Source organism: Melospiza melodia, chromosome 4 (genome assembly GCF_035770615.1).
Source record: "Melospiza melodia melodia isolate bMelMel2 chromosome 4, bMelMel2.pri, whole genome shotgun sequence".
Classification (NCBI taxonomy): domain Eukaryota; kingdom Metazoa; phylum Chordata; class Aves; order Passeriformes; family Passerellidae; genus Melospiza; species Melospiza melodia.
Genome location: NC_086197.1, coordinates 11,973,461 through 11,999,426, shown reverse-complemented (window position 1 = coordinate 11,999,426; position 25,966 = coordinate 11,973,461). Strand labels below are relative to the sequence as shown.

Genomic DNA, 25,966 nt, shown 5'->3' with positions numbered 1-25,966 from the left:
AGGGGAAAAACATCATCTCTCAGTTCCCATTCTCCTTTCTTGGAGAAAAAAATGGGAAAAGACAACCCAAGAGCTGTCTTTGATGGGACAGAGAAAATTCTGTGGCATTCACATTCTCTGAACAGAGAGGTAATTCTCTCTCTCAGGTTTTTTCCTGGAGAAGCACAGACAGAAGAGAGAGCAATTCTTATCTCTAGTTGCTGCTCCTGTTGTTTTTGCACATGTGGAATGTGTTAGGAAGATTGTTCGCTTGAAGGGAGTTCTTAATTGGATTCTGGTGATGGTTGTTTTTATTAATTGGCCTATTGGGTCAAAGCTGTGTCCTGGCTGTCTCAAGGCTGTCCTTTAGTATGTATCTTTGTATAGTATAATATGGTATCCTTCTAGTACTCTTTAATATAATACAGTATAATGTAATACAGTTTAATGAAGCAATTGTTCAGCATTGTGAGTCAATGGAGTCAGATGCCAATCATTCCCCTGTATTCAATAAGATTCTAACAACCTTAAATCATGTCACAGATGAGGACAGAGAGGGTATCAATGCTGGGGAGGGGCATTTTCCATAACCTTATGCACCTAATGTAGAGACAAATGTTTAAGAGTTGTCCTAAGGCTCTTTTCACTTCCAGTGGCAAGAAACTGGCACCAAAGAGAAGTCATCTGGTCCACACTAAGGTGAATATATTCCCCTCTGGATATTACTATGGTGGACATAGACATTTAACCCTAAGATTCCTACAGTTAACCAAAACTGGTATCACTCATTTTGTGCCTTCTGAAGCAAAAAGATGCTAAATTAATTTGCTGCACATATTTCTGGTTACATTTTACGTAAGCAAAGGAAATTTCACATGGCTGGTGCAGTTTTTCTCAGAGGCTACACTCATATTCCATCATGAGTGCTGGAGGAAAGAAAAGAGCCCTGACACAATGCCAGTCCTGCAGACAAGCTTTCTGCTAAAAGAATAAAAGTCCCTGAAAAAGGGCTACAATTTCCATTTGTAGTTTAAAAAACAAAACTAGAGACAGGATCTCATCTCTAGTTTATCTAACTTCCAAGTGTAAACCCTGGATAGTAACAGAACACTCCTTTGACAGTTTCCTGAACAACCCACATGAGCTATGCACTGATGTGGCACAGCTATCAGAACAGCACTAATATGATTAAAAGGCACAATGAGCTGGAACAAAGGAGGAACAAAGACTCTTATAAGCCTATCTCCAACATCCAAATGACAACAGTACTTCAAGACAGGACACAGACCTGTATCAAATTCAGGAAGTGGTATCACAGCTAAAGGTACTGTGAGATGCCACTTTTTGGTTAACCAGTAATTAAAAAGGAAGAACGTGCTCAAAGTTTCAGTTTGAAGTGGCCTAAAATTAGAATTACTTTGTATAATGAAACTTCCTTCAGTTTCTAACTGCTACCCCAAGAACTATAAATATAAAATACACTGTTTAACTGAAAAGAGCTTTCAGGTAGTGAAGCTACTAACACACCACTTGCAGAAGTCACATAGAAAATTTATACAAAAGAACAGACCCAGTCAGCAGTGCAGAAGTTCACAGCTTCAGCAAAGTTATATCCCTGGTTAAATCCAGAGTGATAGGCACGAGGAAAGGTCACAACAAACTCGCCAGCACACTGATTTGTCCTGAAAACCTAAAAAGGGGAGGATAAAGGAATGAAAAACATATAACATGCAACAGCTGAAGACACAAAAGTACAAGATGTTTGAACACCACTTTCTGTACCCATAGATCACCACAGGTAACAGCTATCCCAGTAGTGGTAAGGATTGTTTTTGCCTTCTGAACATGAATACTCAATTTACAGCTTTTTTCAGAATATATAAGCAACAGTTGAAAACTGTCTTTATGAATCCCAAAAGGGATGTTTCTCGATCATCATTTAATCTGTTGTACCAAAAAATGCAAAAGCTTCTGGAAAAAAGTTTATGGTTTGCTTTGTTGGGGTATTTGCCAAGGAAGCAATTTATCCTAAGACAAAAGCAAATGATAGTGACTGCTGCTTAGAGGTCTGCAGTCAATTATGTTTGGTCAGAAAAGCATTTTGCAATGCTGAGATTTCTACTGAATGCAAGACAAGTATTTTACTGTCAAGAGTTTTTAAAGGCATTTCAGACAAACTTTCTGTTACACAAGGGAGGGGATTTTTTAAATTAAAAATTAACTGTAATACACAGCACATGCTTGTTGTGGAAGGTATTTTATGTAGGAAGCTTGGCACACTCACTTCTGTTATAAGAAAATTTAAATTTCCTGGTTAGTCCAGGGAAGAGTCTAGAAAACAGCTTTTAAAAACACCCTATAAGTAATGAATATGCAAATAAAAATTCTTCAGAGTTATGCCAAACCATTGTTATACAAATCTGGCAGAGAATGAAAAAGAGAGCACATAGAAGTACTTATGTAAAAAATGCTTGTGTGCTACTCACTGGTACACCATGTTCCATCAGCACATTGGGGTTCATAATAGTGACCAGCTGATGCAGGAGATCAGGCTGGGACTCAAACAGCTCAGGAGCCAATTCCTTCATCACATCTTCCAGCTGCTCTGCTGCATGAGAGGGCACACCATACCATGTCTTGGGCTCTCCCCTACCAAAACACAAGCACAGGAATGAACACAAGGGAGAGAGGGAGCTGATGGTGCCACCCAACTGTAAAGCACACCTCACAGCCAGCAGCACTGGCCTCATGAGCCATTTTACACCTAGATTAAAAAAATGTCTTTAATCAACAAGCATCTTCTTCAGCATGTATTACTCTAACCTGAAAAATCAGTTATCCAACACAATTCTCAACATACTTGGCAGAAGATTTGCCTTGACAAGCTTAACACAGAAGAGAATTGTCACTTACCATGCTCCCCAAAAGGGTAAAATAGGCAATTATTTTCCTTCAGGAAGAAGGAATTAGGTTTAATAAACAAAACCTTGGCTGTCACACCTACAGTCTAAGAAAGATCATGGTACTCCTCCATTCAGTTAGGCTTGAAGTTATATTCCTAAAACCAACAGAACAGCCAGTGGAGTAAAATACAATCTCTCTAATTCCTAACTAATTACTAAAAATTTGGGATCCACTGGACTATTAAGACAAAAAATGCCAAACAACCTGGATTAGTTAAGTACAAGGGAACAAAAAGACTAACAGGACCAAGACTAACCAAATAATCAATCAAGCACTACTCCAGTCCTTTTCTAACCAAAACTAACTGCCAGCCCTAGCATCCACAGAGCTGAGATTTCTGTTTAAAATCTGTTTTACTCGATTTTAGCAAGTACAAGCAGGAATCTGCTCACACAGCCCTGTGGACGTGCATTATCGCAGAGGCGGGAGCGGCATTCCCGGCGGGCTGCGGTGCCCTCTGCTGGCAGCAGCCGGCAGTGCCCGCTCCTGCAGCGGGCACGGAGCCGCCGGACGGACACACGGACTCCCGCCGGACCGATGGACACACGGAGCAGCTCAACAGCATCTCAACCGGGAACAGTAATGCCCTTCCCGAGCGGGCATTCCCGATGGGCACCCATCAGACCTGGCTAGCGAACGTGCTTTGTCAAAGACGTGCAGCTTTTCTGAGCTGATGGTTTGAAGGCCATCAGCTCATCTCTCCCATGTCCAGCAACCTTTCCAAAGCCTCCCACAGCTCCCTCTCCATCTTCCCCCCTGCTCCACTCAGTGTGACAATGTCAGACACACTGGGAACACTGCAATTCCCACAGTAATCTGTCACGAATCTTCTATTCAGACACAAAAGCTGAACAGCACAACACTTCCAGGACTGTCCCAAAAGGCAGAATTACTTCCTAATTCCTCTTATAAGGGGTATTTCCTACATGGATCTGCTGCTGAACAGTAACTCTGATGCCTCTAGAAGCCATGAGACAGCAGACTCTGCTTCTAGCACACACACATCCCAAATTTAAATCATAAAGGAGGGAACCAGTGAACTCTTAACTCAGTTCTGAACAAAAAAACACTTCTAAAAATATAGGATCCTGTAAAGCACAATTTTATGGTGACACTGCAATGTTGACCACACCAGAATATTTCATCAGTTAATGAGAATCTAATTATCTAATCTAATCTGCTTGTCCTGGGTTTGCCTTAATTGAATGCTTTGCCTTGAACCCACTACAATGCTTTAAAAACCATATGTATTCACCTTCCATCAGCCACAGCTAAGAACACAGACCACTCTGCACATTCAGCTTTGCATTTACCATGTCCTCAGTGTGCAGAGGCACTTTGAAATAAAACCACAAACTTCCTAAAGCCAAGAGGGCAGTGTAAGGTAGATGCACAAAGGACAGCCCATACCAGTGCAGGTAGTTGATGGAATAGCTCCAGTGGTCCTCAATGTGCCAGCAGAAGGAGGAGAAGCACATCCCCACATAGAGCCAGGGCACCTTCATGCCAGAGATGTCTGCATTGATGTGAGCAAGGACTGACTGCTCCAGAATGGGCATGTTGTTCAAGTTCCAACCAGAGAGGGCATAATCCTGCCAAAAGAGGAAAATTTGAACACGTCAGAAGAACGTTAAGGACACCAAGTGCAGAAAAGGAAAGTACAAATGAAAACATCAACTTATCCATTTCTATAGTAGATAATGGGATATTTCCTGCGACAATGGAACACCAAAGCCAGAAATAATTCCTTAAATACCCTAGTCATCAAATCATCACACTAAGATTTTAGTAATAGTCCTAGTATTTCAACATAGCCCATCTTCTCTGGCTTAAGGCTGACACACACAGGTTTTGGTTTCTTCCCCATCACAAGACTGCAGGTTTTCTGGTAGAACAAAATACCAGCAACGCCAGCAGAAGACCTAAAGATAGAAGTCTTCAGTAATACAGGAAAACTTAAAATTGTACACAACACAGTGAATCTCGTGTTACTATTTCAGCTTTTTTTAAAACACCCATTTTACCATGCTGCACTTGATGCTGATCTCCTGTACAGATTATTTTAGAAAGTTTTCTCAAGCGAAGAAATTTCTTCACACTCATGTTTGAGAGGACAGCATTACCTGTTAAGCACTCTCACCTTTACTTTCAAATACACACAATTTGTTAAAAAAACTATAATCCAGACAGCCTTAAAAGCCCACTACTGTGCTTTAGCATTAATCCACTTTCCACTTTTGTAAAAGTTGTAAGCACAGATGGATTGGGATTTTAGATACATCCCATAGCTGCTGAAAGGACTGGCCAGACCCTCAGCTCAGCCAAACATTGCTGCTGCTTCCTCTGCTCTAACACTACAAAGACACTGCAGTGAGTCAGAAGACTTAAGTGATCTGGTTAAGAAATTTTTTAAGTGACTACCTTCATACAAATAGAAGTATCAGTGCTGACTCACTAAGCAGCTACAGTCACAGCATAGCCAACAAAGGTACACACAGGAAGGTGCAGGAAGAGGTGGAAGATGACAGTGAACAGGATTACATCTTCCAGTGAGCAGTATAAACTGATTTGGGGCTGTGTAATCAGGAAACCACACCTTGACTTTGTCTGAATTTCAGCATACAAGCAGCAAGAAAATTGCTTTGCTACAGTAAGGTCTGAGGGAAAATAGGTAATACACTTACCAGATGAACTTGATAGAATTTCTTATAATTGAATGCTGTATCTACATCTACATTATTACAGTATGTACACAGAAACAAGCTAAATCAAATTTGTTTGTTTCACTCATTAAGAACATCCTAAGGAGGACAGAATTATGTTTCTGTAACTAACTCTATAATGAAAAGGTTTGGAACAAGAAAGAAAAAATATTATTAAAGAGTCTCCTCATACTCAGACAAACTGCAACTACTTGCACATCTTTGCCTGCTAAGATTAAGTGATAGAAAACAGGTGTGACTTCAATCATGAAACAGACCTTGGTTACCAGCAACCAGATATGGAAAACAACCTCAAATATCAGATTAATGCCCTGCTCAAAAGGAATGTAAAAGCCTGAAACAATTTCTTCATGAAAAAACCCACAATGATTTCTGACCTAAAGTCTAAATGTGAACTCTTACACAGAGCCAAGAATGGGGTCAGTTTGCACATCCTGTTCCTCACCTCCTCCTCTGGCATCAGCTTTCGCCGGCCATCCTTCACTGGGAAGCCACTCCCAAAGTCCTTGGAGGAGATATCAGCCCCATACTCCACAATAACATCTTCCTCTATGCTGCTCACTAATCTCCAGAATTCTTTTTCTACCAGCTCAGTGGGAACCATCTGAAAGCAGAAGAGAGGTTATGGTATGTGCAGATAACAGAAATTATCATTCAAGCAATAAATCACTATTAACTCTCCATGCATTTTCATACACCAAGGTCACTCCCCCTCTCCTCTCCATCTCTTCAAAGTCATAGTTTTGGTCTGTATTCCTCCATAGAGGCTGGAATGTTTCAGAGAGAAGGAATAAACAGAAGATGGAATCACCAGACATACAGCAAAATACAGGGGGAAGAGGAGACAGCCAGCAGAAATTAAGCAGCAAAGAACAAACCAGCACGCAAATTCCAAACTATTTCAGAGGATAATGACCAGGATTTCTGAACAACAGTAAGGAAATTCAGATATAAAACTGTGTTCAGGAGTTTGATCTCCATATAACTGATCATTACTCTTACATGTATTCATTTATGAAGCTTATTCTTAAAATAAGCTTTGTTCCATGTCCCAGAGTTGTCTCATAAACTGGAGTCCTTAAAAGGTAGAGGCTTCATCAAGAATGCCCATAAATTACCAAAGAACCATGAGAGCACAAAGACCTAGGGGCTGAAGGCAGTCCACAGGACAGTGGAACTGGGCCAAAGCAGAAATTCTAGTTTGAAAAATGCTGCTGTGATGCATAACAAAAAAACCAAAAAACCCAAAACCCACTGTGATTATCAGACAGATTCAGTCTATTGACTTCTCTACAAGAAAACACTGTAAGATGAAGAAAAACAAAGATTTATCCTCTGGACAAACTAAACCAAGCCAAAAGGCACAGGGAGGACAGGAAAAGAGCCCCTATGCCAAATGAGCAAGATCCTTAGTCCAGTTTATCAAAAAGGGCAAGAACATTAACTAGAGTGTGCCCAGTACAGTAAACTCTAACACAAGCAATAAAAGCTGTCTGCCCATTTTGAGGAAAGGGTGAAATGAAGTTGAAATGAGACCAGATGCAAGCAAGCTAAATAATTTGTTTACATGTTTGAAGCTTATGGTGCCTCTTTAAACAAGGCTAAGATGTCTTAGCAAAAATCCAAGACCAGCTGAAAGCTCTTCTCTTTTTCCCTTACAAGGAATCCCAAGAAAAGCTGAAACTCACATGGACTGGCATGTTGAAATAATCAGACTTGAAGTTATCAGCCATTTCACCAAAGCTCTGGAGAGTATATTCCCTGACAGCTTGTTCAAATCCAAAGGCCTCTCGGGGTTTGTTGCATTCCTAGGAGACAGAACACAGAAATATTGTTCCCTGCAGCAGACTCTGACACAGTTACATTTTTAGCAAGAAGCCCTAGTGTCCATGTGAGTCCTTACCCAGCACAATGAGCTACCAGCTTTGAGAGTTTTCCAGCCCAGGCAGTCACACCACAACGGAAACCAGCCAGAATTAACGGCACAGAAGCTAATCTAACCCTGGAACCCCAGGGCTCCACACTTCTGCTTTCCTCTCCAAAGCTACATTTCATCAGCCACAGAACAAGACTGTGCACAAGATGCTTAGACAGCCACAGGACATTTCTGTAGACACTGGAATCAAGCACCTGCAGAATAACTGCACAGGAAAAACCCCCCAAGTGTTTCAGTCTTATCAAGTCAGCAAATCATCAATAGATTTGACAGTCAAAATTTATAATAGGGAAGAGGAAAAAGGAAATTAGAACAGGGCAACACAGGCAACAACTGACATGCCCCATCTGACAGAAAATCTTCAAGTCTTTCCCTGTTCTATCCCCATTCATCCTGAAAATGAAAAATACTGGTGCACATGTCAGCTCCTCTCCCCACTCATTTTTAGTGCATCCTTCTCAGCTCCTTTGGAACTGACACTATGTTTACATATACAAGACAGTTTTACATCATCTTTGTGTTCAACATATCTAATACTCAGCTTTTCAGTCAAAGAAACAGGACTGGAAAGGAATTCATCAGTAGTTTAGGTTTTTTTTTCACCAGGAATTATCCTTAGACTATTCCCAACATGTATCAAAGTGGTTCTCAAATGGAGCCTGAGACAGAGAATCTCCAACATCTGTGAACACTGTCAAACAATGCTGACCTAAATACATATAAAGAGCCCTTACCCCATTCTTCCCAGCTTCTGTTCCAGTACCCTGCTGTAAAATTACATTAAGGATCTGTGCACAATTAACATCTAAAGTAAAAACTGAGGGAAAAAGTACTGGTGAATACTTCAAACATCCTTTTGCTGTTACTTGTTTGCTTTCCAGTACACATTATAGCCATGTGTTTTCTCTTACCTCTTACTTCAATGCCTTTCCAAAACTTTTCAAATATTTTCTGTATCATTTGCTAGTAAAAAATTATATGACACCTTATCTTTCCTGGGTTTGTCCCTGCCTGCGTTTTTTTTGTTGGGCAACATCTCTTCCTGTTTTTACTAGCAATAATGAAATTTCTTGAGTTTCCACATTCTTGAACTGCTGCAGCCACTCCATTTACTACTATAGTCTCTAAATTAACTCCATATTAGATTGCTGCAGTTTCCTAATTCTTTATTGCTCCAACTTAAGAGAAAATGAAGAAGTAGGTTGATCCACTCTCTGAGCAGCAGCCCAAAGGGAATGTTTCACCTCACCCCTTGCCTGTAGCTATGAATTTCCACCTTTCTTTAAGCAGCATTTGCTGAGTTCATCTGACAACCTCAGCTCTCAGTGAAGGGTCAGAGCAGCGAGCTGCTCCAGCTCCTGTGGCTGCACAGCTCTGCAAACACCACCAGAAAGAACCAGCAGCAGCCAGCACTGAGGAAGGGCACAGGGGGGGAAGTGGGCCTAGAAATGTGTGTGCTCAACTGCTCGTCTGGTAACACAGCCCCAAGAGTGAAAGCCACTCTTGTAATCACAGAGTTACAAACAGTAAGCTTCTTCCTCTGAATCCTACATATACCAACTTTCTGAGCTTGCAAAATTTGTTCCCTTAAGTCAAACATCAAACCAATCAAGTGATGTTTGCTGTCTGTTGATCATCTCAGAACTGGGTAGTTCTTTTTTGAGTAATGAAATTCAACTAGCTTCCACTTTCAGAGCCTGAGTAGTTCCTTTTTTAGACTAAACCAAATCTAAAATAGCTGTAACAGAACTTTAAATTAGTTTTTTTCACTTTCTGCTACAGGCCATTCTGAACAATGCCAGAATGTCTTTCAAAGCTCCGTGTTATGCCTAAATTTCATACTTTATTTACTTCATAGTTTACAAATTGTGTCATCATTATGTGGAAACATCCATTATAACCCTATTTCTCACCCCTAATTTCACACTTCCAGATTACCAAATTGAGTTTCAGCTTTTAATGTACCAAGGTCAATTTTTTACCTGTCACATAGCCACATCAAAAACAAAGGTTATGCCCAAGCTCTAGAAGGAATGTTTCTCTCTCCTTATGGCTCATCAACCAAAACTCAAGGCTCATCTTGGCAATATTCCAAAGCAAACTATGCATTCTACATGGATGGATTGCTGAACTGTTCTTCTCAGCTTTCCAGGTACACAAGTACACATACAAAGCTTCAGTAGCTCTTGAACTGTACCTCAGCAACACACTTGGGACACCTCCAGTCACCCTTGGGTACATCAGGAAGAGGAGGAATCAGGCAGAAGGTGTGATAGCTGTCATCACATCCATCACACAGCAGCAATTTATCCTCGTTGTTTCCTCTACCACAAAATAAGCAAACATAGAGATCAACCTGGGGGGAAGAAAAAAGATAAAAGAGTTACAAGAAGTTTCTCATCCAGAGCCTGCCTTACTTAAGTTAAGGAACAAAGGAAGATATCCTGAAGTCCAATATATGAGCATCAACCCTGGTTTTTGAGAAGTATTGATAAGGTTAGCTTCTGTTTCATTCCCAAAGCAGCACTATGTGGGAGCAGGAGAACTTTGGGTGCTGCAAAACAATTACCCAGTTCAGTTGGACTATCTTCTCCTATCTAACCCAAGCAACATCTCACTCACGTTATTCTAAGGCAAAAAAGTTACAGTTTTCAGAAGTCCCTCTCTTCAGCCCTCTTAGAAAAACAATTTAAACTAAATCTCTACAAAGACTGCATGGCTAAGGAAAATCTCAAAAAGAAATTTCAGAAATGCATACATCATCACTTGCAACAGCACAGTGGTATCTTTGCAATGAAAAGAGATCATAAAATCCACACACCTACAGATTTCAATCGAAAAAATCATGAGAAAGAAAAGGAAGCCACATATAAATGTAAAAGCACCAACTTATTTCTCATTTTTTCCAAAGCAAATGATAAGAGAGAAGTATTAATCCTTATACAAGAGCAAACAGTTTTTGGAAGTTGTACAAGATAGTCTCTCAACAAAAACAACACTGACTGGGAAACATTCTCTGGGGCCAGAGAGAAAACCATACGAGGAGATTTCCAACTTTCTTTGCTCTAGTTTTCTGTACAGTTCAAAGAACTTTAATTAATAGAAGCATTTACTATAATACTGAAGAAGTGTAACAACCTAAATTTAAAAAACTTGGGTATTGTATTGTCTTTGAAAAAAAATTACCTATTGTACAAATTTTTACTAACAGCATGAACTCCATGAATGATACCTACTCCAAATTCTGCTACTACTTCCACCAGCCCCTGGCAATTCAGGCTGTGTGCATTTCCTTCACACAGCTCAAAGTAACACCAGAAGGGGTGGGGCTGTGTTTGGTGGGGTCTGTTAATTTAATCAAGATGTCACAAAAACATGTGCACTTCAGCTGATTAGGCTGAGGTGGATTAAATAGTTAAAGACAAACCCATCTCCAGTTACACTGGCCTAGTTAAGTATGCAACCTCCCAGCTATGCAGTAATATACTTCTTAAGGAGGCTGCTCAGGTTTCTTGAGAAACTATTTTAAAAAATAATGCAGCTCTACTCAAAGGCATATCATTTTCCCCTTAAAAAAAAATCCATGCACACACCCTCATGGAACATTATGTCAGGCCAAAGCACCAAACCAGCTGCTTTTGTTGCAACTACATAGAAGGGAGGGAGGGTACCTCAGCAAGCACTTTCATATTCTCTTTCCAAAATTTAGCAATGCATGAAAATGGCAATCCTAAGTTTGCTGTGGTCCTCACTAGCTACCTCTCACTAGTAATACCTTCTTCTCTCTCAATTCCTATTAACATATGCAGCCTCTACGTTAGCAAGGTGATGAAGCAAATACAAAAACTGCATTGAAATGGATATTCACAACAAGGAGACCTGCTGTGACACAACCATAACCACCTAAAATCCTGCTAGCCACGTGATCAAAGTGTAACACTATGATGATATATAATTATATGCATCAATAAATCTGCATATATAAAAAGGTGTATTTTACCTCCCAGTTAGTAATTCACAATGGGAGTAAATCACATGGGACTCCCATTTTCTTCATGGTGGTAAAAGGCCTTTCTTTATTCACATAACTCCTTTTTACACAGTTTAGAAACCTCTTGTGGGACTCCAATTGGTTAGTAGTTTTCTTGCCAATTACTTTTATTGGTTAGTAACAAATTACTCTGTATTGATTAGTCACTCAAACTCTCAGTGTCTGTGTGCAAGGACAGTTGTTTGTGAAAGATAATTTTCATTTTTTTATCAAACAGTGCAAAGACAGTTTATGCAGGTGCAGGTTATTGTTTTACCCAGGAATAGATTATTATGTTAACAATTGCTCACAACAGGATTGCTTTCACATGGGAACTTCCAAAATGCCAGCTCTGACAAGGCCAGACACTGATTCCAGGACAGAAGGCTTGATTTTATGAAGCCTTTCTTTATGATTTTTCTACCTTACTGCAACAATTCTCCAAATGAAATCAATTTCATAGTTAGCACTTAAAAAAAAAAGATAAATAAATGATGGAGAAATATACACAAAATTGCACCACAATACTTTTCAGCCCAGTGTTATAGGAGGTAAATGCATCACCAGTGCATTTAGGACTGCTTTCCTTGTCCAAGTATTGAAAAAAAGTGTGGAACCAAAGTGTACTAAGTCACAGAATTTCCAGATATTAGAGTTTTAGCAATACAGTTTCAAAATAGTTCCGTTGTTAGAGCATTTTTGTTTTCTCTTATAAATACAGGTTAAATGAAAAGAGTAAGTAAATAATAGTGCTCCATAAAAAAAACCCTAAGAGACTAGACAAAGTATTTTAAAATTAAAACATACTTAAAATTATCAAATTCACTTGGCCTAGGAAAGCCATATACTCAGAAGTTGTAGCACAATTGAAAAAATTCAAGCCACACAAATCCTAACTGATCTGCAATGGCATAGTGATCTGGTTTTTAAATATCCAAATTCTCCCAATTTTTCTGCCCCATATAAAAATGTGATTACTAGAGTCTTTAGGTTGCCTTGGCCTTCCATTGTTGAAATTTCAGATAAGCTTTTGTAAGTGTTCCCAGGCTAAGAGGAAAAAAAAGGAACAGCTGAATCCTAAGTGAAGAGTCTGATTCTTTAGACAATAAAAGCACAGCTCTTCATTCATGGCTGCACACACATGTTAAGCTATTACACTTTAAAAGTAGGAAGTCACATTCTATGAAAGGCATTAAGAACAACTGCACATTGCTTTTCCATGGGCCAACATCAGAGAACTAAATGTTTTGGTTTTCCTATTCAAATTCAAAACAGAAAAGACACAAGATGTGGAATTGCTAAAAACAAACTCCTGAAGTAGTGGAGCACCTCAGAATCTCTTCTGAGGAAAAGAAGCAGTATTATAGTTGTTCTACTAAGGGCAGCTCTAAGAAAAACTGAACTATTGAAGGCATTCAAGCATGTAGCAAGAATGATCAGCAAAAAGCTTCACATTGCAACAGCTTTGCTGTCCAAAAGATGAAAACAAAAGCCTTGAGCACAGATTGTTTTCCAAAATACTGTTCTTTCTTCCCATAACAGCATCATCTGCTGCAGCACGCACTCATTCATCTCTTTGGAGGGGTGGGGATTCTTTCAGAGGAAAAAGAAAAATCTTACTAAATCAATCAAGTCCTTCCTATCAGAAATCCCAGCAAAGGCATCAGACTTACAAAGTTGACAGAGAGGGTTCCTTTGCGCTGCCTCATCTGCATCCCAAACGCCTCCGATCTGGTTCCCTTGCGCCTTCGCGTCACCTCATCTGGAGGGAAAATGAAATTAAATGTCATTAATGTGACATCAGATAGACTTCATTTGTAAAAGCACCACAGACACCCAGCCTGGCACCCTGCCTTTCAGATCAGAAACTACTGAACAGTCCAAAGAAAGCCAAATTGTCATGTTATATCCGGCCAATCTAAAATCACCAGGGATTAGGAAAAACATCTTTTGTTTATCCTCACAGGTGATCCCCATGGCCTCATGAAAAACAGTGAATTAAACACCTAAGTTGTGCACTTTGCTGGCAGGATCAGTTTCAGTACTTTTAAATTCTGCTTCTCCTTTCAGTCACTCAGTTCACGGAACAGCTGCTTAATTGTTATTGTTACTATATAATACATCAAGAGCTCAAACTCTGCCAAGTTATATGAAGCACTCTGTAAATCTCTTGTGAATGAAACCCTAGAACACTTAGCTTTCTTTTTCCAGTTTTCATTTGCCTTCTTCTTAACACTGTCTCTAGAGACATTCAGGAAGATTTAACAGTCTCACTGAAAGCAAAGAACTCACAGAAAGCTAAGTGCCCAAGATTTAATTACCCTCTTTATCCTTTGCTCCCAATGCCAGTCCCATCATCTTGGGTCCAGCTCCAAAGATCTGCAGCTTCTTCAGTTCGGTGTTTCTACTCATTTCTCCAGCCTCTGCCTAAAAATAAATACAAGACCACATCAGCACAAACCATGAATATTCCCCCTCCAGGTTTCTTCACAATTTGTTTCTATTCCACTCTCCCAGAATATGTGCTCATCAAAAGAAGCAGGCCTGAAAAGATATGATTCTGTTCCTAAAGGCAATGAACATATGCAAATGGAGTAAGAGAGAATTTTTGTCCCAAATTTCCAAATTATTTCCCATCTAATATTCTAAATCAACTACAAGTGACCTCTACACCAAATAAAAGAACTAGGTTTGACATTTTGCAAAAAATAATAAGACTGCCAGAGCAACTTTTCCCAAAATCACTATGATTCAGTCAAGTGCCTGGATCTTAATGCAGTTTCAACAGGATTTCCTTATCTGCTTCCCTGAGTAGATACATCCACAGGACACTAATGAGATCCAACCAACTTTCTTAAGCTTGGCTGCTTCTGGGCTTATTTGTAATGAAATGTTGTGAGTACAATTCAGATCACAGCTACTCATGTTGCAAGCTCAAGATCAGAAGTAAAAGGACCCATTTGGTGACAGCTCCATGCCCCTGCCAGCGATGTTTACTGAGTCTTCTGCTCTAATGAACTTCTTTCTGTTTCCCATTACTGACCTACCTCATTTTCTCACATCACTACCACTAATCTAACAACAAAAAGAAGAAAAAGAAGAAAATATTCTGCTTTTATCTGCAACACAATTACCTTGGCATTTTTCTTTATGCTGCCTCCTTATAGTTTGAAAAATCTCTCTGATGTGGTACAGGAGGCCACTAAATTCTCACTGTTCAGAAACTTCCTCCTGAAATTCACTGATCTTAAAAGATCTCAGCAAGACTATCAATTTTGAAGGTGGGCATGTAATTTTAAAGACATTATTCTTCAGTTGTATCCTGATGTATCCTGATGATACTTCATCTGTTATTTTTCAAAGTTATGACCTGATATCTCATGCCGGTCCCTTGGGGTGACCTGCCTTTCAAGTCTTTAATCAATTATTAAAAAAGCCCAAAAAATATCTTCTAAAATGGTGTTTAACATAAGTTCTAATACACTGGCAATAAACATTAAAAAAGATTATTCTTCTGCCTTAATCAGTTGTTTTTCTTGCTTCCAGAAGACATTTGAAGATATAGTTTGCTATGCATTATTACTCTAAAGAATTTTTAGTGATATTTACAGTCCCTGTTCCCACTGAACTGGGTATGCATCATGCTAACAGGCATCTTTCCAACCTAATTACTGCTCATATTCTTATTTTGAACATTTATATGTTCCTATTAAATTATTTGCACTTTATATGTGACTAACTCTGTAAGCCCACTGTGCAACCATGCAAATTTCTCCTCACCAATTCCTCACTTTTTGGCTAACAAACCATAAGGAAACACACCAGAGACTTCCTAGTTCCTCATTTTCCATTTGAAATTCATTAACAACTCAACCATTCCCTCAACTAATAGAACCTGACAGAATCAACCCACATATTTCAGCACAGACATAATTTCCTCAATTATGTCCACAGACACAATCCCCTCAATTTCTCCTAGTATTGTAACCAAGGATAGTTTTCTCAATGAGATATGAAAAACAACTTTATTATCATATTTAATAAAAGCAAATCATTAACATGCAGCAAGGAAGTTTTACAGCTCAGTTTAAAACTTCATTACCTAAATATATTTTCATAACTCCTCAGCTCAGATTTACTTGGATACCACTAAACCTTAGTGAATGAAATCCATTCATGTTTAAAGAGCTCCAGAGTTTTGAAAAAGAAGAGTTTGCACATTGGAAGATAAATGTTTTTTTTTTAAAATCCGATTCCCGTGTAACCTCATGAACACTGACCGGATATTGATACTTAAAGGTGTAAATACCAAAAGTATTCAGAAGCCCCACTGAGCATTTTTCTGCTGTGTCCTTCAAGACTGTAAAACAAACCAAACTCACAACTGTGAGTGCATGGAAGCAGCAGCAATCCTTGCCATTCTCTCACTGCTAACAACACAAAACTCCAGCTCACTTTTGCATTATTGTTTCTCTACACAATTGAAATGAACTTGATTAAACTGTGATTCTGCTCTTATCTCCTCTTTGTCCTGAAGGATACAGACTGTGTCTTTTACCTTCTCACTGAAGGTACAACCCAAGGGTTTTTCTTGCATATGGGCCAAGCCTAATAACACAATCCAGTTACACTGGATTCACTCACTATTCTCTTGTCTCACCCCTCATCAATTCTGAAACATCTGCAACCCCACTCCTCCACCCCCAATGTACAACAATTACAACCAGTAACCAAAATATTTACATGTTTGGGGCATTTGTCAGCATCTCCCAGAGTTCTTTTGTTTCATAGTTATTGACATGGAAAGAAATCTTTCAAGCAAAAAAACCCTGAAGCTTATTTTACTGTGTTATTCTGCAATCATAAAGAAAGCTGAAAGCAGATTTATTACTTGGAATTGTTTTTAAGAAAATTCTCTGGGCATTAAGTTAATGTCCTTTGAGAAAACAGCACTTTTTGTTCCAGTACTGCAATTCTTCACCAGAAATCACCATGACATAGCCTCATTAGACAAATCCCTTGTCAGCTAAAATACACCCCAACAGATCATCTATGAAGATACTATTATCCTTTTCTAAGAAAGTATTCTCCTAAATTTAAGCTTTCCTTAAGGATATTCTCTTTTCCTAATCTGAATTAATTTACTTTTATTGTCATTTTCTTTACAAGTCTTTAGGAACTCAGCTGCCTTTCTCCAGCTTTTATTTGTGAAAGCTTTCTTCAGAGAAAACAGAATAAAGCATTAAGTTTATTTTCTGAACATAACTGCTCACCATCTAATTACTCCCTTCCTATTCAGAGACAATGTTTACAACTGACATTTGACTATAGTATCCAAAGATTCTCAAGCTATCCTTCACAGAGGAGGACATCCATTCCCTATTTTATTTCATTTTTCATGTTCTCAAAAAATCCTGAAACTTGCTTTTTAAAAGTCTCTCACCCCCTTCTACTGCTGAGGATGTTTCTCTATTTCAGTAATTTCTGAATACTGCATTTATACTTCCTTATTAATTGCCCATTCTAAGGTAAGTTATCTGCAAGAAGATGCAGAGGATCTTTGGAAACTACTTCTAGCCCTTGGAAAAGATCTGAGGATCTGCAGAGGTCTGTGGAATTATCCATGCTCACTAACCAGGCACTGGACTACTTGGCACACCACACACAAATCATTCAGATGTTTCAGCTAGAGCAGAATGACATTTATTTAGTAGGTTTTCACATTACTTGCATATTACTGGCTCTCTAAAGATTGTTTAGACAACCTCTGGTCCAATTCCAGGTATGCATTTCAGACAATAAACAGAGTCCTGCCTACAATAAAAAGGTGCACTGAAATCTGGTACAATGTCTCCATGTTCTCAGATATTTATTTTACCCTGCTAGCCTTTCTGGATACTGAGGAAAAATCTGGCTCTAAATGCTGCTCCAGGGATGACTTAACATAGTTATACACAGCTTCCAACACAGCCAAAACCTACTTCTTCTGAATGTGCAAGTAGGATGAGTTTTTCCTGTATTCAAGAACTCACTTCAGTCATTTTAGTAACTGTAATGCTTAAAAGATAACCTGCAAAAAATAAATATATTTACATGCCTTTTATTAGGCTTGTAGCCATGTTATCTAAATAAAATTATCTCTTATTTCTGAACTGCAGGTCCTTGAAACAAAGTGAAATACCTTTACAGTGCCAGGATCACCGAAGAATCATCTTTCCAACATGGAGAAATGACAAGTTCCATTATTCTGCTGAAATCAGCAGGAAAAAAGATCCCACAGAAGTTTGATACAACAGTGACACTTTTACACCATGTGTGAGAAAAAGGACATACTGGTATTTCAGCATAAGATTCATTCAAATCCAAAGAAGAATTCCGCATACCAAATGACTGCTGAAATTTCTGCAGCACCCTCAGATCTTCTGGATAGCTCACTACCAATACTTTGAGAGATCTGGGAAGATCAACAAGCCTGGGACTGCTTGTGTAATGCACTGCTATATGGCTATGAAAAATAACTTCAGGTCAGCTTTAGCAAGCTGAGAAAACAAACTAAAAAAAGACAACTCATCTGAACCATCAGAGAAAGAGACAAAAATTATAAAGGAAAACATCAGAGAAGGAGGCAAAAAAATATAAAGGATACTCAAATACCTCTGTGACAAGAAAGGTGCACTGTAGCAAAAGAGCAGTTAAAGAGCATTTGAAAAAACCTTGTGGTGCTGGAGCTAAGTCTAGAATAGGATGAAGCAAGTAGGAAGTTGGTTGCATATAAATCCAGCTTTCACCCACGCTCTGCTGATGAGCCAGCAGGGAGCCAGCAGACTCCATGTGAAAAGCCTCAGGATGCTGCCTGCAAGGAGTATCTCTGTCAGAAGGGGAAGGCCTGATTCAAAGAGTGCAACAGAGCCATCAGGGCAATACCTCACAATTATTTTCAGTAAGACAGCAATTTTAAATGGTGGTCATTCAGTCTGAACTCAGATTTTCTCAGGAGTTAATATCACCTACTAGAATACCAGAAATTCCTGTAACACCAGTAATTCAGCAGAAAAATTGTAGAGCTCCTATATAGTTGCAGCCATCACTGATGATGTCCTCACACATCTGTTTCAGTTCTTCAGAAGTTCCTGCAGCACTGCCCAGCTTGAGATAGTTAGTCCCACATGCAATTCCACAATTAACCATTACTTACATGTATTTGCATTTATGTCTTCAAGAGGCATCTTTTAAAAAGGTTTTTAAAAGTTCTAGAACTTTGTACAAGCAGAAGCTTTAACATCAACTCACAAATAGCTTTCTGTCTTGTTTTCACAGATACATTCCTTACCAATGTACTTAGGCCACTTGTGAGTAAACAAAAAAAGCAACTGTTAGAAATTTTGACACAAATAGTGCACATGCTGTATCAAACCAGATCTCAGAGTTACAAACTGAGTTACTTCTCTGGATTTTAGTTAAATGAAGACTGCTTCCCAGTGGTGCTTCTGAGCAGGTTCCCAAAGGCTGCTGCACTGGTGGGAGAAATAAAGAGTTCCCTGTCTGTAAGGGCTGATCAACAGCAATACCTGGGATTTCACACGCCTGGTTCTCTTCAGCATAACATTCATCCTTGAAGCCTGCTTTGGGGAAGCTTGGGCATCTGAACTGAGGTCCTCAGCCTCCACTTTTTCCTTAAGATCCAAGTTAGGCTTTTGGATGCCCTAGAGGAGCAGAGCACAGGACACTGTTGGTCAGGCAGTGCTAATCATCCCACAGCCCATGAATCATTCTGTGTGCTAAGAAAGGGGATGAGTGAAGTCACACAGACCATTTGGAAAAGAGGCCAATTAATTCATTCACCCTTCAAATAAGAAAATTGAATCCCAGCTAGCAGGTTATCAAGAGAAAAATAAACATTTTCACTTAAGCATATCATATTTTGCCTTGTTTTCCTTCCCAACACGGCTGGCTTCAGTCCTATAAAGAAATACCAGAAAACTACACAAGGTCACGTTCCAACTTCTGGCCTGTCACAGATAACTGCAAGGGTGGTTCTAGCTTTGCTGGCACAGCTGGAGCTCCTAACAGCACTGACCCCCTGTCCCAGTTTGACATGGAGTAACAGAGCACTCTGTGTGCCTTTGGGTAGCCTGTTCACAGCATGAAAGATGAGCATCTCACCATGAGGCTGACCCCAGACTGGAAGAGCTCGTAGGGATACAGGATCCGTTCATAGTGAGACTTGAGCAAGGAGCCCGTGCCCTTCCCTGGCAGGTAGCCAAGCCTACTTGCCACTTTAGACCATTTCTTCTCTTTGGTCACCACTTCAAAGCCTCCTTTGTTGGCAACAATCTGAAATAAATAAGAAGTTCAGGGTTTTGAGCTGCTCTCACCAGTTTGTGTAAAGCAAGAATCAATTAAACCAATCAAATGTTAAAAGGGTCCATAAAAAATGACAGAATCCTGAAATTACCTTTCATTTCCTGAAAGACTGGTCCTTTAATAATAAATTTTAAGTTATAACTTAGCTATTCTTATTGCTTCATATATTTAATGTGATTTTTAGTTTATTAGCAAATGTAAACTACATACTGTCTGTGACAGGAGGAGCCCAACAGTTAAGGTTTATCATGTGCTGGAAGAGATACAAAACCTGCCACAAGAACACACTGAACAGTTAACCCTCACCAGACTTGTGCTCTGCTGTAAAACAGAGTCTGGCCAGCAATAAAGCCCATTTTAACAGACCCCAGGCAGAAGGGAGTCTTGGAGCTCAGAACTCTCACAAAACCCTGAAGGGAAAAGATACTACTATAAAAAGAGGGAAAAGTAAATCTACCTTCCAACTCAGTCCAGTTATTACACATGGATTCAACTGGTTTGAGACCAGTAATTCACACACAGAACTATCACTGCTCACATCTATATGGATATACAATTAAAAACAAGACCATTTGTCTGCAAGCAATGTAACAGCATATGAGTTGCTTCCTCCAACACACAGGCCACATTTCCACTGCCTCCATTCCTTTTCATTTCACTGCCAAACAAGTTAAAACACAAATGGATTATAATTCCATTCATATTATTGTAAAACTAGTATCATTTTTACAGCAGTGTAGTTTTCCATTGCATTTCTTTACACGTGAAGATGAAATTTCAAGCTTAATGTTTCACATACTGTTAGAAACCTCAAGGCAAAAACATTTTATTACTGGAGTGAAATTTATGGTTTGCTTGTGAGGCTGAGGTAAAATGAGAAGTCTAACTGTGACAGTGACAAGCAAATTCATTAATTCTGGTTTCTCCTATAATCACACAGAGTTACACTTAAATAAAACAATATTATTGATCGTTATTTTTCAGAATTTACAGAAAAGCTCTAGAAAAACCTTTTAAAATGAAACCTGTCCTAAATTTCAACTTCTCTTTAAAATTTCCAGGAAAACTTGTTTTCTAAAATTATCTATGCATGAACAACAGCAAAAGAAGCCAGCCAAACCAAACCAACTCAGAGCTGCAAATCTACAGCCAATTGAAATGTTCCAACTCACTACAGTGACCCAGATATTCTCCAGTACCTCTCTGATATTCTGCATATCCCAGTAAGCCACCATAGACACAAAAAGAAAAAAAATACAGGAAGACATTTTATCAGCCCTTCCAGACTTTCCAAAATACTTGACTTTTTCAAAATGAAAATATACTCATTTGCATTTTTACTTACCTAAGAGAAATAAATCTTGATGGGGAATGGAAACTGATGCTCTAACCTAGAAGCACTAGAACTACCAGAACTTCGGTCTTTTCCCTGCAAGAAGAAATCTACCTATTTATATTTATTAGCATTATAGACTTATTTATTATAAGCCTATAATGGTACATTTATTTTGCCAGTGCAAAACCAAATTCCAACAGAGACTTGTGCATAAACTTTGAAAGAAGTTTGGTGTGTTCACCAAACATAACTATGGAAATATTCATTTCTAGCCAGCTTTAAGCCAAGTCTGTTTTGGAAATTAAAGTTAAGTATTCCTGCAGATGACATTATATATTTTCAAAGACGTGTTTATAAAAACCTCTGGTGGAAAAAAGGAAGGAGAAACTGCAACAGTTCATGACAGAATTGTTGATCAGAGCTGAAATGCACACAGGCATATTGTTGCCTTCCCAAAGAACAGCTCAAACTCCTGCAGCTCCAGCACATGTAAAAATGGAGAACTGAAAACCAAGAGGCCAGCTGACACCAGGACATTCAGGCTAAACAAGGTAATAAATACCTGCTGTATGGAATCCAACCAATCCAGCCAAAGGTAACTAATTTAATTACATTGCGATGTGTTTGCCATAAACATTCCAATTAGAAATGTTTTTTCACTGTATTTTCCCAGTTATTTAATCTCTGGATTAATGAGATTAGCACTGTAACACAAGACCTTCCTCTTGTTTGGCTTCTTGAGCTGGACTGAAAACTGAAATCCCTGTCTGCCTAAGGCCTACAAATACTTACCTTGCTCAAACCATACAGATCCAGTATTTTTCTCTCAACCACAGGGATTTTTAAATTGGATCCTTGGAGTTCCCAAAATTTTGCTAACTGATCCAAGAAGTCCAGTTTCACTCTTGTCATTGCCTGGAATCAGTAAAGGTAGACAATTATGTATGTTCAAAACCAAATGTGACAAAATCTTACAGTCCTGAGAGAAAACAAGGTAAGTTTTTATAGTGTTTCAATTTTCAACATGCATCTTGGAAGGGGAGGTATTTCTTTGTCAGGTAAAAAAAATCCCTAAAAATAGAAATATTGTTAAAAAGAACAACTTTACAAAAAGAAAATTATATATGCTTTTCTCTCTGCATTTAAGACACTATCAATTAAATTCCTACCAAATAATTTCTTGGTCTGAAAGCAAATGCATGCTTATGAAATAATCAGCATTCCAGGGAGAAACACAGGAACAATTAATAATTGTGACCCCCAAGAGAACACTGCATTTGACCTGAGGCCATGGAGAAGAGTTCTAAAACAGAATGACAAAACTAAGATTATGGGTGTGTAGTTTGAATAGAAGTGTGTAATATCACATGGTAGAAAACCTAAGAGTTTCAAGTTTTAGAATATAGTAATATATATTAAAAAAAAGGGGTTTTAGGGTGGAGGCTGGTCCTTCTTTACCTTCTTCTTCATGGGTTTGGGTGGTTTTGTGTAATCAGATAAAAAGTCTGCATTGCAGGCCATGGGTGGTTGGTTATTAGGTTAAAAGTAAAAATAATTAAGTGTCATTTCTTAATTAGAGATTAAAAGGCCTTGTGGAGAGATAAGGCTCCATTTTTTTAGTTTGTTAGAGTGAAGTGCTGTAGAACTGATGGCTTGTAAGACTGTAACATAAATAAGCACTAATAAACATCTCAGTCCAAACAAGAAACATCATCCCATGCATTTATTTAATCCCAACCCTGGCAAAAAGAAGTTAAGACTCAACACACTGGTGGTGTGAACAGAACAATTATTGGTGGAGAAGAGAGGAAATACCACCAGTTTTTATGTATTACCAGTTTTTATATATGCCTTATCCACACAAAGGGCCTGTTCTCTGAGTACCCAAATCACTTTCCATAAGGAGCCCCATTTACAAGCCAAATGACATTTTGGTATGTGAACAAAGCAAGGCTTTGAGAAATGTTGCAGAGAAAAAGAAAAACCAGGACAGAATGGAGGTCATACTGCTTTCAAGACAGCTCACATAAGGTTTTAAATCATAAAATTAAGCAGCTATAATAAGCCTATAAAAATAATTTTAAGGCTTAAAAGGCATTATTACGACAGCATGAGGTAACCAGAGGCATCAGAGCAGCAGGAAATATTTTAAGAGGAAAAAATTGCCTGTGGAGCTCTGAAGGCTAGACACTGGCTGCTCTTACTACACACATGATATTTGGAATTCATTCTAGACACCACCAGGAAAATGTGAAAAACTCCTGTGGTTATTTTGGGCAATAAAATAAAAACCAGATTTATCTCAAAGCAAGGGAGAGTTATTTTATACAAACATTAACATCATCTATGGGCTTCTAAAGTGTGCCCCCTCCAGAAACATGCAAATCTCAAGCAGGGATATCTCTTTCTTTCAGAGCAAACACAAAATTATATCAACAGTGGAAAATCTCACCTCCAGTTCATTCAGGCGCTGAATTCGTGGAGTGAAACGAAAACTTTGCACTTCACATGCAAATGGAGGCTGCCAGTCCTAAACAGAGACAGAAGGACATTTTACTGCTTCCAGAAACTTCTCTGCAAAATGCACAAAACCAAACACCCTAATAATGCCTGAGTAAACAAGCTTCCAATAGTAAATTAGTTTCTAAGAACAACTGGTGATATCATTTTCCAATTTTAAGACATTTTTGTGCTTATACAACAATGTTCCTCCCACCATATTTTAGTCTGAAGAAAGATCCTCACAGATTCAAAAATGTCAAAGAAAATAAGGTTGAAAGCATCTCAGTATGCATTACCTCATGCTAAGCTTAAACACAAGACACACTCTGGTTGGTTGTTTATTTATTTTAAATAAAGAATCCATATATCCTGCACAATGAAAAATCTTCAGTGTCAACAGCAACAAAGACTAAATCAGGCACATCTTAACATTTTCTGCTTGTCCAAAGCCACTTCAATAAAGACAAGGCTACCAGTCAGGAGCCCAATTCTTTAACAGGAATTGAGCGTGAAATTATGACTTTCTCAGCACTGTCGGGGTCGGTGCAACCACAAGTTCCTCCCAGCCCCATCTCACAGGGCCGTGGTACAACATAAAACAAGTTTTTTAAAAAGAATTTTTTAAAAACTGAGCTTTTCAGCACATTTTACCAAAGCTTCAGTCACATCAGATCTACCTGGCAGTGACTACACTACGCCATTACAGGTGGCCAAGCCACACAATCTGCTGCAGCACATAAAGGCCTCGAGCACAACCTTAAATATTTACAGCTTCTATTAACAGGAAACAGGCAATTAATCAGTCAGGGTAGTATGAGATGTGTGATTAAGCAATTATTGCAGGTGGCAAATCAACCTGACACGTGTGAAACCCTGCAGGGCAAGCAGCTCAGCAGCCCCAGAGGAACACCAATGCATCCAAGAGCCAGGAAAGTTCCACTTATCCTCAATGAACAGGACCTGGATCTGTTCCTTGTGGCCTCCCAACCTGAGCTGTGCAGTTTATTTTGGAAAGGGCAGCCCCTTGGAGGTCAAGCTTTCACCGTGTCATTGAACCAAGTGAACGCATTCCGGGAACCAAAACGGGTCAGGAGAGAGCCGTGAAACCCAATCAGCAATCCCCACACCCACCCTGCTCTCAGCTACACGCTGTCTTTTCAGGCTTTTACCTCTCTCACTGCTTTCAGCTGCATTAAAAGTTTATTTGTACTTTAACAATTTAATGATGTAAGTGCATTTTGCCAAGCTGTCTGATGGGCAGGTGACCCTAAGGAACCACCAAGCCGTCGGAGAGATTGAGCTGCTGCCTCCTGACAGCTGTGCACAAACAACACCCGTACACGAACAGGCCGGCCTCCTCCTAACAATCTAAAAATTATATTTATGAATAATGACACACAACGAATAAATAACCTTCCTTCTCTCTCTTCCCCGCCCGCAGCAAACGCCCGATTTCACCTCCAAAGCCTTCCAAAGCTGACTGCTGGCGTTGTGGAAGCAAAAATAGCACCGAGTCCCGGGCACGGCCGTGCACTCACTATTCGCTTCCCAGCTGCTCAGAGCAGCCTCTACAAACCCCGCTCGGAGGTCAAAGATTCTACAGGTTCCTCGGCGTGCCCGGCACGGACACCGCGGCCTACGGAGAGCGGCACACGAAGCCCGGAACGAGCGCGGAGCCTGCCCGGCCCCTCACGGCCCAGGCCCGGCCACCGAGGCCCGGCCGCTCTCAGCCCCCGCGGGCGGGCGGTACCTTGGGGGGCCGGATCTTGCAGATGCCGGTTTTCTCGGCCAGGCCGCGGATGCGGCCGATGAAGCCGAGCGGGTCGCTGAACTCCTCCCAGCTGGGCTCGAACACGGGGCACTCGGGCGGCGGCACGAACTCGGCCGCGTAGCGCGACCCGCCGCCCCCCGCCATGGCCGCAGGGGGAGGGGGGCGCCGCCGCCGCCGGGAGCGCAGGGCGGAGAGGGACGGCCGGGGGGCTCAGGGGCTGGGCCGGGGAGCGAGGCGCATCCCCCGGCGGCGCTGCCGGGCGGGGCGGCGGGATGTGCTGCCGAGAGCCGCTGGCGCCGTCCCGGCCGGGACCGCTGCCCCCGCCCGAGCCCCGCTCCTCGCGTCCCGGCCCGCCGGAAGT

General features: G+C 40.0%; 1 protein-coding gene across 2 annotated transcripts in view; it reads right to left on the bottom strand.

Moving 5' to 3' along the window:
* KDM5A (lysine demethylase 5A) overlaps positions 1–25,761 on the bottom strand; it is a 49,100-nt gene extending 23,339 nt beyond the window's left edge. Inside the window, exons 1-13 of one of the 2 annotated variants that reach the window (XM_063153905.1) lie at positions 25,585–25,761; positions 23,785–23,862; positions 22,125–22,247; positions 19,796–19,966; positions 19,201–19,335; positions 13,954–14,059; positions 13,306–13,394; positions 9,800–9,958; positions 7,355–7,474; positions 6,112–6,270; positions 4,354–4,535; positions 2,466–2,628; positions 1,550–1,669 (exon numbers count right to left, since the gene is read on the bottom strand). In XM_063153905.1, the coding sequence (XP_063009975.1) occupies positions 1,550–1,669; positions 2,466–2,628; positions 4,354–4,535; positions 6,112–6,270; positions 7,355–7,474; positions 9,800–9,958; positions 13,306–13,394; positions 13,954–14,059; positions 19,201–19,335; positions 19,796–19,966; positions 22,125–22,247; positions 23,785–23,862; positions 25,585–25,749 (1,770 nt within the window). In that variant the 5' untranslated portion in view covers positions 25,750–25,761. The remainder of the gene's footprint in view (positions 1–1,549; positions 1,670–2,465; positions 2,629–4,353; positions 4,536–6,111; positions 6,271–7,354; positions 7,475–9,799; positions 9,959–13,305; positions 13,395–13,953; positions 14,060–19,200; positions 19,336–19,795; positions 19,967–22,124; positions 22,248–23,784; positions 23,863–25,584) is intronic. The other variant, XM_063153904.1, reaches the window with a different exon arrangement.
* Positions 25,762–25,966: the final 205 nt, after the last annotated feature.